The sequence below is a fragment of the Branchiostoma lanceolatum genome, chromosome 16, assembly GCF_035083965.1.
Source record: "Branchiostoma lanceolatum isolate klBraLanc5 chromosome 16, klBraLanc5.hap2, whole genome shotgun sequence".
Lineage (NCBI taxonomy): Eukaryota > Metazoa > Chordata > Leptocardii > Amphioxiformes > Branchiostomatidae > Branchiostoma > Branchiostoma lanceolatum.
The window spans coordinates 942501-955907 of record NC_089737.1 but is presented as its reverse complement, the minus strand read 5'-3'; the positions used below and the strand labels follow the sequence as shown (position 1 = coordinate 955907).

Sequence of the window (13407 nt, the reverse complement as noted above, 5' to 3'; positions counted from 1 at the left end):
AGTTAATGTTATCTACTGAACGTCAAAATATTGCAAAGGGGAACCACAAAAAGAAAAGTCCATGGCACACAGGCGTACAGTCGTCCCCTTCTGAATTATCAAACTACTCAGATAGAATCTTCACCAAGCAAACTCTGCATGTGCATTAAATTCAATTCAATTCAATTTAGGGCAATGTTAAGTACAGACGAAGCCACTTAATTGCACATCGGATAAACGCACCTTCCATTTAATTGCACCGAATCCCAATATCCAAAACCGGTTCCCATTCACTGCATTGTTAGTGACTCCGCATATCTGCACCGCGCATGGTCACCAATGCCGGATAACTGCACCAATTTTTTTTCAAAAATCCTCGACAAGTTAACTGAAAAGGTGCGCTAAAATCGGCAAACGAGGTACAACTGAGCCGATACCTGCCGATGTAAAGGCGCAATACCGCCAATATGTTTAAAACTGTTTTGAGTAACAAACGAAGGCGGTCTCCATTGACAGTTACGTTGATAGGAATCGTATGGGAGGTCCCGGGCTAGTCACCCGTAATCAGTAACCAAGTTTTGGTTTCAATTCCTAGTTTCATGGCGGTACATTATTTACGTAAATCGACAACTGCACTCTACGTAATGTAACACAGAAACTGTTATCCCATGAGTGGCATGACGATGTTTCAGAATGCCTCCCCTGTAACATTACGTGTGTTGTAATGCGGTAGATCGCATGGAAAAATGAAAGAATGCAAAATCAAAACAGGTTCGTAGTCATTTCTTTATTTTCAGTAAAGGGTCAATAAATAAAGTTAATAACTGAATAATTATGTTTAGCCATACCTAGTATGGCTCAACATATTGTTTTTGTTCATGTTCTTCTCCTTCTCCTGCCATATCTTCAAATGGAATCTACTCCGTCATTTTTGGGCCAAACGACCTGAAATTTGGCATGTAGGTAAAGATTGCAAATACCCCCAGACCCTTTTTTAATTGTTTTGAAACAGGCCTAAAAATCATTTTTATGGAGGTTTTTTGGGGCATTTTTAGTCAATTTTTCTATTTTGGGCTCCTGTGCCCTGGTATTGCAAGCAAGTGACCTGAAATTCGGTACAAGGGTGCCTTGAACATGTCCCTACAGGACTTCAATCACATTTCTGATGTACATCACTTCAAAATGCTTCATTTTGGGGACTTTTGGGCCCATTTTCAGACCAAAAACAGGCCAAAAGTGGTATCCCCGTTCCATGTTCTATTTGCTGCTGGCCAAGGAATCCATGTTCTATCTAAGGATCCCCGAGTTCCATTTGCTACTGGCCAAAGAACACTGTTCTATTTAGGTCATCTGAGGTCATATTGCAGGAACACACGCAAGCCTTTGCAGTAAGAAGCTCTTGGGGTCTCGCAGAACTTGTAGAGAGAATTTTTTGCACGGGTGATTTTGGAACAGTCAATTTATGCATCGGGAGGGAGATTGGCGAAGTATGATGCTCTCGCAAATGTTGCCTTTCTACATGCAGTTAATATTTCGATTTGCCCAAGTATTATTTTGGGACAGCCCACTTCTTGCATGGAGAGGAGTATGGCTAAACATGCTGTATTTGCTCAGGGGCAAATGACGGCCTTTCTAGTTTCGTCTGTTTTCTTTGTGCTAGCGTTTCTGACTAACAATACACCCCCTCGCCCGTGGTGGTGCTGTCCAGCTGGGCATTTCGCATAATTGCACCAACCGGATAATTGCACCAAAAACGCTGACAAACGGGTGGTGCAGTTAAGCGGATTCTACTGTATTATACTTTCTCGCTATTCCAGAGACAAGTGTCGAGTTCTGCCCACTACCAAAACCACCCAAGATCAACATGGTTTAGACAAATTGTTCTCGTTTGTTGATATGGCAACAATATTGCTTTTGTAAGTCTGATCGCCTCCAATCGCAGGAGAATACTAAGGACGGCGCGCAATCTATGATGGAAGTCACGAGGCTTTCTGCCGTCTTTTCACATCCCTTTTGGAACCATCAAACACCATCGTCTTTAGATGATGTCGTCACTTCAAGGACACACCATTCAGCATTTTATATGCATTTTTGAATGAAAATTGCTGTCACTTTCTTCAGTATACATTAACGTATAGCAGATTTCTGTTATGATTTCTACACAGTTATACAAAGAATGGTCAAGGGCAAGATTGCCAAATTCTGGAAGGCAAAGCCAACCATTGCATATATCTTTCAAACCTGAATGTCTCAAAGATGAAAGACCTTAGAAATGAAAATATGAGCCACCTGTATCCCGGCGGCATTGCGCAGTATATGTATCATAACTTAAGATATACACATATTACTAAAGATATACACATGTATGCATATGACGCCGTGAAAGGATATGAATGTGTAAGCGTGAAGAGCGCCAGTCGGCGGAGCGGGTTGAACGGCGACAGGAGGTAACATCCTTTCGTTGTGCTGAAACGGAAGATTGTCCTGTCCTTGGCGATTACCACGAACGTCTGGAAAGAGGGAAAAAGACAAGGTGAAACGATGAATTAGTGTTTCCGGACGGTGAACAGTAAATACGTTATTTTAGACGTGTTGGAGGCAAGGTCCAGGACTACTCCAGGTATTGGGGGCTACTCCATAGGTCCAATATTCATTTTTGTGCACAGAAGTTTTCAGTGAAGTCATGTCGATGTAAACCTTTTGATACAAAACAAGAAACGGCGCAGGTCATAACTGAACTCCTGACTTTACTCTCTAGTCTCGACCTATGGGCACAGATTCAAGGCATGACTTACGGATAATTTAGATAGGTTATAAAATACAATGTATCTGTCATTATAGGATACAACACTCAGCAAAATGTTCCAACATTGCAGTAGATGCAAGACTGCACACAAATGGGTGGCATCGCAATGGTAAATGCTACGTCTATATTTGATTGGGTAAGAATGAACGGTTAGAAAATTCTGGAGATGGAATTTAGGACTCCTTTAAAGGGCATTTAAAGGCATACTCAACTTAGAGTGTTATGTTCTAAAAGACCACATATCTATTAATACAAACTCAACCGAATTTGTAACAAGAGTCTTAGGACCCAAAATCTCCATGAAACTTTGTTTTTTATTAAGCCAGTTCCCCCCATTCTATATCGCTCAATGGTATGACCCACACCTGTCGGGCCCAGGAGAAGTGACCCACTTTCGCTATAAATAGCTACTACAAGAGACAGATGGTCTACAATATGCAATGGACAACACTGCAAATATAGATTTTCCTCATTACTTATGCAAATTAAGTCCAATTTGCATAAATTGCAGTTCATTGTATACATCTCTGTCTAAGCTACCTGCATAGTAAATAATATGAAATTCTGTCTCTCCTTTCGTCAATTATTCCAGTGACACATACGAGGGGGCCCAAAATCGACCTTGACCTTTCTCCTTCCGACATCTACCCACATACCAAATATCATTACAATCCATCTACCCACATACCAACTATCATTACAATACATTTACGCATTCTACAGTTATGATGACTTTAAGCATCCGGCGACACACATGCAAACGATTTTCCTCCTTACTTATGCAAATTCAGTCTCATTTGCATAATTTGCACTTATGTGTGTACATCTCTGTCCAACCTACCTGTGTACCAAATAATATGACAATCTGTCGATCCTTTCCTCAGTTATTCTCCTTAGAAGATTTTGACAAATACGTCATTGCAGTTCCAGTGACACATACCAGGGGGCCCAAAATCGACCTTGACCTTCCTCCTCCTAACACCTACCTACATACCAAATATCATTACAATCCATGTACATGTTCTACAGTTATTCTGACTTTAAACATCCGTGACACAAACATACACACAAACACTAAACGCACGCAAAACAGTATCTCCATGAAAAAGCCTTTTTTCATGGAGACGAAAATTAAGAACAGAAGAACAAATAAGGGAACCATTCATAATCCAGGAATTGAGTAGTGCTCTTCATGCAGACCCATTGGATGTGATGAATAATGGGAATGATGCCTTAAAGCCATACACAACGCCAGAGGAGAGTGTTTTGGTTCGGCTAATAACATTTTCCTTGGCGTTTAAGAGTTCACCGCGAAAACCGCGAACATAAAACCACCGCGAACATTTCCGCATTTACAGTAATTTATCTGGAGGGTACTCAGGGGTTTATCAGAATATCGATGCTGTATAATGCAACTGCTGCCTTGTCTAAGTTCAATATCAAGTTGCTAACGCAACAACGTTTTTGGGTTTAAAAGTTATTATCAGCAGAAGTAGAACACTCTCCTCTGGAGATATGTATGCTTTTGAATGACTGATTCTACTGATGTTGAAGCCTAACTTTTACTTAAAGTGTTTCCGCATCCATTTATTCAGCTTCCTTGTGTGTCTTCGTCCAGACCTCTGATACAATTCCGTGCTATATCAGCTCAACAGAGCAATGATAGCGGAGCTAGAAGGCAGGTGTGTGCGACGAGTGTTTTCCATATAATCACTTTGCTTCAGAAAAAGCATAATACGTCTAGAAGAACGAGAAAGGTGTCATCATTCCTCGCGGATGGACGTAGGGATGCTCCCTGGCGCGGCAACTGCCCATTTGAGTCTTCCATAAAATGCGCAGGCACTGGTGATTAATCTGCGTTTCGTGACAAAGACAAATTAACCCTGATCCATTAACAAGAATAGCAGGGAGGATCTTTTCTTAGATGAAATAAAAGAAATGGTTCCAATTGATGTACGGGTGTATAGTAGATCACAGGAGGGGGGGGGGGGGTAATAGTTGATTAAGTTAGAACAGGTTCAGACAGAGGTAATTTATTCCTCAATCGTAATCAGCATTAAAAAACTCTTTTTAAACCTTCGTCTTTCACCTTGCTTAATATTTCTGCTTTAAACGTGTCTCACAAACCTGAAGGGGTTGAAAATGAATGGACAAAAAGAGCAGTGCAACAAATATGAAATCCCTTCAGAAACTGTTCATAGTCCCCACTCAATACAACAAGGAGAAACACCCTTATGACAGAGGCGGCCCCGCAATCGATTTTGAATAGCAGAGTAATTGACAAAGGCAGAATGCGTACGCATGTACGGGTTGAGGAGGCAGGAAGCACTGCGCTGGAATAAGGCCGACAGATGCATGTACTAAGTATTTGGAGAAAAGGAAAATAGTTTTCAACTATTCCATGAGTTCCCTCATAATAATGGCGGCCGTGTTTGGCAATCGTTCTCTAGTCTACACCGTATACGATCCTTGGAAGATATTCATAATGTAAGTCTGTGATGGTTCATGGGATATATTGACACGTGTATGTTTCAACTTCTGATTTTAAGCAAGGTTATATTCTTGTTTTTTTTCATGGCAAAAGGTGTAGTATGAAACCGTTGGGCACAGTAATTTCACAATATCTTTCATGTTGAAGATACATCCCTTTCCCCATATAGTTCTTTCGCACCTTCGGTAGTGAAAAAGAGAATGATGGCGACACCCATTGATGAAGACTTCACAACAACTATTTCAATCCCTACCTATGCGGCGGGAGCGATCATTATGCATACTCAGATTTCCCTCCTCTGCATGGATATAGTGCTGTATTGTTTTCAACGTTCCTGGTTGTAAGATGTACGGTTGCTTCGGTTGGTCCTGTCTTCTAAAAGCTGTGACCCCGAGAGCAAAAATTTGCTGAGTGAAATGCTGGGGAACAAACCGTAGACTGCATGGGCGTAAATATGTGGAATGAACCAAACCTAATTAAGGCGATATAGACACTGTCTGTATGGAACAGCCCACTTCATACATGGCTATTATATATGGCTGTTACTTTTTACTCCCTTCGGAAATCAGCATGTTTTTTTCATTTATTTTGATGTGTGCGTTTGAAAACGATCCTCTACATTTGCTTTCAGATTTCATATTTCTTGTTAAAAACCTTTATGCTGCTGTTGAGATGTTGTTGAAACAGACCAATTCAAAGTCGATATTGTAGCATGTAAAACTCAGAACACAGGGAAATACCCTCATTCTCTCTATTTTCGTTACGCGTTTAAATTGTTTTACTTTCTTCATTTTTCTACGTTGATGACGACAAGATGCTATGTCCATGAACTGAAATTATGCACAAAACATGCAGTCATGTTTCAAGCACACATCGTCCCCAGAGATTATCATGTCACCACATCGTGATTTCAATAGACTTGTGAAAACCCTGCGACAGTTCGGTTGACTTTTGCCGTTTTGGTTTTCTTGCACTATCTCTCCGTCGATCCGTCTTTGGGAAATATTTTTCAAATTCCTCCAGAAACAAACACAGAGGCCTGTAATTCTATCATACTTGCATAGTTTTCTTTATAAGTTATACAACAATTGACGAAGGTTAGACACACAGGTTAAGGTATCTTAATACGCAAGGTAACAGTTACTCCAGCAACTGGATAGAATTTGAAATAAATAAATAATTGTTACGTTGCGTATTGTACAAAAGTATTCTTGGTAATCTGTTATTTCTCTCATCGCTGCAACCAAACCATCGATGAGAAAAGTTCCAGAAACAGTTTTTCGTCATCCCTATTTGACATTTCTCATTTGTAGATTTGAACCCGTGTTTTCCCCGTGACCCATAGTTTATAAATGACAAAAGACGCAAAATAGTTGACTGATAATTATGATGACAACATGGTCTCTCCCTGTATTGCTGAGAAAGCTGGTAAGGTACCCTTGCCTACCCTGCCTTATCCAAGGGATGCAATTCGAGCTACTGATAATGACGAATTACAGAATGTACACCGTAGCTAAAAAGTCTGTCGTGTCAACAATGGGTGCAGTTCGCATCCACCAGGCCATTCCCTTTCCAACATGGCCTCATCAGGAATCAAATTTCAAATACTCGGAAGAAATCCCAGGGGTTTATAACTACGAGGTTGTATGCGAGTAGTTCTTATTTTACTAAGTTGATGCTGCCAGATCATGAAGCATTCTAATAATTTCTCTAGAAAAATGGCGGCGGTGTCTTGACAGTCTAGAGGCAGATCGTGCCTTTATTTGTGAGCCTGAGCGCGGCGCGGAGGGATGGGAGGGAGGGTGTGTGCTCAATGCGCCAGGACTTTGATGGATGGGAGAAGTCCCAAGCCGCAGTCGATAATGGTTTGGGGAATGGAAAATGTAGGACTCGGGTCGATTTCGGGTAGAAATTTGAATGGAGGCGCATTTTATGCAGCCTCGTCTGTACATTATAGTCACTGTTCCAAAATGTGTCCAGAGCCAGGGAATATTCTCCCTGTCGCAAAACGTACTCACTATTGTGGCGCAGGTTCGGCACATTGTCGGAGCGGAAAATTTGCAACTCGATAATGCAACGCTTTAACATAATCGCCTCGAGGGAGTTGAAACTGGGAGGGGCCAGAACGGCGAGCCATATATACTCAACAGAAGCTAACATTCTCACATCTTTTGGGTTACTGACAACCCTTTTATACGAATGCTGTTATTCGCGCGCCACACATGTGAAGATACTCGCTGATACTGTATTGGATATATTAGATATGCGGTTTTTTTTACTTGTCAAGTGCCATCGAAAGGATAATTAACGCGGTAATACGATGATCTGGGATTACGGTATTTCTTACCATCATCACAGGGGGTAGCCAGTGAAATTCATACACCAGAGGTAATGAGGTAGCAAATATGTAACTGTGACTCAGCCTACCAAATAAATAAATAAATGACTAGATAAAAGAATCACTTGAGGTCAAAGGGAATTATTGTCAAGTCCAAAACTACTGACATTAGCATGACCAGTAAAACGGCCGTATAGGTTCGGGTGAACTCACTGTTCAGATTTACATCTGCATTGGTATGCAAGACGTGTCTGCCATGGGAAGGGTTATAGGATGCGATGTATCAAAAATAGTGCCAAATCTTTTTTCGCAAAGTGAACGTTAATATTTCATATATGATACTGAGGCAGTATTTTGGTGTCCTGGGCGTATATTCTATTTGTCGAGCGTATCGAACATGGAGTCTATCCTTGCCTTGCGCTGCGCATGCTAAGTAGGTGAAAGTATGGGGATGGGACGCACCGAAGTAAGGGTCATGGAAACCCAATTATGGATAATATTTCATTCAAATACTTCCATGTGACTTTAAGAATACTTGATATACGAAATACTGAAATTAATCTTATCGTTTATAGCAGGTGTACCCGAAATTGTACGTACGCCCCCTACCCATCACGTCAGCCATTGCAACCCTAATGCCTTCTCCTGCCGCAGCAAAATGAGAAATCAGGGATCTTTATAACCCAGCCGCAATCTCGGCTCTCTGTGTGCATACTAAAACACTCACCCATTTGGTCTTGTAATAATCGTCGATTTCTTCTATAGGTCTTCCTACCAGTTCAATAGGAACTTCCCCATACTTATCGGGAAGGGCTGACCCAGCCTCCAGTTTTTTGTTAGGTTGTAGTTCTTCCACTTCTTCATCATCCTCCTCCTCCCCCGCTTCCTGACGTTCCTTCTTCTTTTTCTCTTCCTCTTTGATCCGCGCCTCTATATCCTTGAGAGTCTGCGGAGACAAGGCCTTCCAGATGCCACCCAAGTCCACCACCTTGTCCGGCATTGCTGTTTAGGGAGGGGGGAAGGGGTAAACACGGAACGCGGTGGCGAAATTTCCTGCGAAAACGGCCCCTCTCTCAGTACGGCGGCATTTCCATGTTAAATTGTTCAATCCAGCGATATCGATCCAGCTGCCTACATGCCAAATTACCCGTAATGGCGCCTATGGACGATGGGAAATGCATGCCAGTACTGACATCATGTCTCAAGGCATCAAATTATAGAGTGATCTGCAGCGCTGATAAGTTCCGTGTGTACACCATTAGCTGATTACTAATCCCAATCTTACACACCTTTGGTGAAGACGAGCTCAGTTGAAAAGAACAACAGTGAGTACCGTCAGTGTCCTACCAAACCGCATTGTGAAAATCCAAGCTCCCTTCCAAAATGGACGGTCTTCCCTGGCTCGATGGTGGCGCTGGCCATTTCGATGGTCCGAATTTCAGTGATTTCGACGCTGCATCTCCTGTGTTCCGTAAGGAAAATCTGTTTCTGTCTCTGTTGTTTCCAGGCCTATCTTGGTGAAAAGAGTCAGGATAGACTGATGCCATGAATTGTTTCCGTGCGGCCCCCGAAATTTTTTTATGGTTATGCGAATGTTAATGTCCAAAACCTGCGGCCCGCGCAAACGTCACTCCCGTTCTTGCTTAGCTGCGCGTTAACCAAATAAAGTAGAGAAGGGTTGCATGCACAATGAGGACTGGTGCCGCCTTCAACAACAAAAATCGATACAAGAGGAATCAGTGAAATTATTTGATCCTCCGGTACATAGGTGCTACTCAGACCAGTTCCTTAAAAGGGAATAGTCTGACGACATCGAGTCAAAAATTTGCGCGGAGGAATACCTGTCCACCGCGCCATCGCGCAAGAATTTGTGCAGTAAACGTTCCATCCCAAAATCGCACATTCCCCTTGCAGGGCCTCGCAGTTTGCAGAGGGAGCAAATCAAATTAATTCACTCTGGTCACGTGATCCACTGAATGAAACACAAATTAGCTGGATTTCAATACATTGTGAATTATTGAAAGACCTGCATTGGCATATTATCAAGTAGGAGGAATCCTAGTGCTTCTCCAACGCGCAATTCGAAGGGTCGACGTCAGACACAATTTTTAATCGGAAATATTTCCTTTCTTTTGGAAACGAAATATTCACGTCATGTAGTGTTGACAATTGCAATGAGCATTTTTGTTGCTGCGTTACGGACCAAATCCGCTCGTGTCTGGCCAATCATGTCCATATTACCCCATTATCTCTCCAGGCAGCGGATGAACCCGTCAGAGTTTCATTTACGTGCCAAGCGACCTTGTACCTTGATACTACCTTGTTTTGTGCCCTGAAGAGTCCTTTTTATTGTACGATAGTGCCTCCAGCCCTACGAGAGAGACGGTCATGTTTCGGGAGGAGGCTTCGCGTTGCCGGTGGACGGGACTTATTTACAAGTCTTCTCATGTACAATGGCGACCACATAGGAACACAGACGACAGATTCCATGTGAAAGGAAGAAAGAAAAAAGCTTGGGGATGTCTGTAATAAAGACGTTGGTGCCATGCAGCATAATAGAACGGTTCTATCTATTGCAATGTATCATTTCTGCAGCCCAGAATGTGTCTCTTTGTTTTAAATTTCTAGTCATTATTGATCTTCGCTAACTTCCGCCTGAGATAACAGCGGTGGTACGATGGCCTTGTGGCCAGGGTTGCTGAACCTAGCTGTAGGTACTGAGTTCAAATCTCTGGCAGGGTCCTATGTTGTTCCCTTGGGAATGGCAGTTTACTCCATTTCACTTGACTCAGGTGGAAATGAGTACAAAAGCTTCGGCCAGAGACGTCTCACGGATAGAACGTCAAATGGAGGTCCAGTGTTTGGGGAGAGCCACACCTCAAGCACGTAAAGACCCCACAACACTTATCGAAAACCATCCTGGTGTGAATGGATCGAATAAATCTGTCGCGGATATGCAGCTTGTACTCTTCAGTACAAACGTGGTGTGTTACGCCCCAAACTGTGTTAACATAGGCCATTTCAACGCACCTTTGTTTGAACATGGTATATAGATAGACCAGATATTCGCCGTAGCACAATTACTAAATGCCCATTTCTGTGACGGTGACTGACATTTATTCTTCTGTCTTAATGATCCGGTAACTGCGACGATCGGTCTGACTTGGAAGAATCTAGTGCTCCCTGTATGCCCACAGTAACGCTCGAAGTAGGATATTCAGACCGACAGTAGCTGAGAAAATATGATAACACCACAAAGCTACTTTTGGTGGAAGCAAAATATTTTTGTTTCATTTTCCAAGCTGCTTTATCAATAAATGGCGGGTCATATTTACCAAGGTAATGTCCTGACCTGATAAAGCACGGCAGGATATTCAGTATTGCACCCTGTATATATCAACATCCTAAATTCCAACGTCAGTCTGGTGTGTCACAGACCGCTTAAAGTAGTCCTAAGGCCTAGAAAAATCAGTGCTGTGTTTCTGATTGCGTCCTGAAAAATATATACGGTAAGCATGGATTCTCTCTTTTCAAAAGATTTCGGCCCGACAATATACCAGGATGGGGGCATAGGTTTGGTGGGTCTGTTAATATCACTTTTTGTATCGCAACAGAAATGAGAAAAACGATTCCACACTCAGATGTCAGATCGAACATTGGGGTCGAGCCCAAAGCCACACCCACACCCCCACACCCCAAATTTAGGGTCGGAAAGTTTTTGCTAGGGTCGGTCGGGTAAACGGAACCCCTCCCCGCTAACCTAACCAGTCTGACTGGACAGCTGGGGCGGGTCACTATATATTGCACCCCCGGCCCGATATGCAGGTTTTCTACATTCTTGTGAGCATGGGTGACATTTTTGCTATATTTCCAGGTTGAAAAACGTAAAGGTTTCCTATGATCTACGATATGTATCGCATATGGAATTCTGTAGAATTTCATCCGGCGCCTAGTTTGGTCACGTGAATGAACACCCCACTTCGAGCGCGGGTTGTCCCAGTTGATGAATATTTCATTGGATGCAGGTCTAGGCGGCGTCCCTTTGTAGTCTACAATCGGGATGAAAAAGACACGACCTGTGACTTCTGATTACCAAAGGGGACCCATTCGCTGGCTGATGACGTTGTTATTGGCGGGATATATACTTCAGCGTGTCCTGTAGGGAGGGCACATCGCAGAAAACAACAGAAGACTGTCGTCATATCTAGAAGACATTTCAGAAAGGTCATACGTGACGATGTTATCGATAGTGAGAATTCTACATGGAAATCGCTTCAGGAATAGCCTCCGTTGCAGTCCTTTTCCCCGCAGCGTTTTTTTTTCAATCTTTTTTTGGGGGGGGGGGGGGGGGGCGCCGCGTATCTGCTTGGGATCCCGTATCCGCCGTGCAGGCACGGCGGATACGGGATCCCAAGCAGATACGCGGCGACCCCCCCCCCCAAAAAAAAAAATTGGGGAAAAAACGCTGCGGGGAAAAGGACTGCAACGGAGGCTATTCAGGAAGGTGATCGTGATTTTCCACGCCCAATAGGTGTAACATCAATGGGTTCATGTATGTGGAATTTTGATTATTTCGTCACTACGCACTGCCCGGTATGCAGGCCCTTTTGCGTTCGCAAATTTTGTGGACCAATAGATGATGGCTATACAACTCACGTGGGGCGCCATGGTTGGACTGAACTTGTGAACCGATGGATGTGTCTCAGTAACATCCTGAGTTTTACACTGGACATAATAACCCGGATGTATTTCAAAACAGCACCTACGACAGAACAAAGTCGCGATAGGGTGAATTGAGCTTGACAAGAATGAGACTAATTGGTCATCAGAAACCGGCCATTTCATCTCAATGCGTATGGTGTACTGTAGATAATGTAATTGTGAAAAGGGTGATGGAAGGGAGTAAACGCTTTAAAGTCTATTTGTTGAGTGGCACTATGGTCCACAGTGCCTGAAAGCTATGTGCAGCTTTAATCTTATATAGTCTGAAGGCAAATTAGACGAAGTGTCGCCGACAAGCAGCCTTGCCGTTACCGTACTATAGACAAACCCTTACGCTATCTATTGTCCTTCTTTGCCAGTTTTTAAAAGGAAACAGTGGCAGTTCAATTCAAACCAAACAACCAAGAATAAGATACAATCGCGTGCCGTAATGTTAGTAATCCGGCCTCTGAACCACAAGCCTCCCTCCCGAGTTCTTCATAATTTGATGTCGATTTGCACTTGTGGTGGTGGTGTGTGAGTGTGTGTGAGTGTGTGTGTGTGTGGGGGGGGGGGGGGGGGTAAAGCCACTTGTTCGATGTGCGAGGAGAGTCACACCACGGACTTGTTGAATAAATCATCAGTCCAGTTTATGGCCCAGTTAAGGTTAAGGCCCAGTTTACACACGCATTTTCCGAGCACACTTGGAGAACACTCAGCCGAAGTCCGACCTTTTTCCGGACTCGACTTGAGTAACCTCGTCAGTCGAGACCATGCTCAAGTCGGACTCAAGTCGCGTTTACTTTAACAAACATCCACGGATCGAGCCGACTCCGAGTCTACTGTGGTGAGTTATGTAATGCTCAGGTCAGGGGTCATATGAAAATCAGTGAATGCGCAAATTTGTTTGTTACTCTTTATGCCATAATTTATCGGTATCTATTTCATAATTTTCTGCATTCTGTGGTGTAAGTTAGTCATAATTCACAACGAGGCAACCCTGCGGTTATCACACCGCCGGCGCAGCTGGGTGGTCCACTTTCACCACAGAGTGCAAAAAAAAGAGAGCGTGATATCGGCATAATACTGAGA

The 13407-nt window shown here is 43.1% G+C and overlaps 1 protein-coding gene across 1 annotated transcript in view; it reads right to left on the bottom strand.

Annotated features, from left to right (window-relative positions):
* LOC136422135 (sodium channel protein type 4 subunit alpha B-like) overlaps positions 1-9463 on the bottom strand; it is a 105649-nt gene extending 96186 nt beyond the window's left edge. The window contains exons 1-2 of the mRNA XM_066409782.1: positions 8342-9463; positions 2372-2489 (exon numbers count right to left, since the gene is read on the bottom strand). Of these exons, the coding sequence (XP_066265879.1) occupies positions 2372-2489; positions 8342-8614 (391 nt within the window). The 5' untranslated portion in view covers positions 8615-9463. The remainder of the gene's footprint in view (positions 1-2371; positions 2490-8341) is intronic.
* Positions 9464-13407: the final 3944 nt, after the last annotated feature.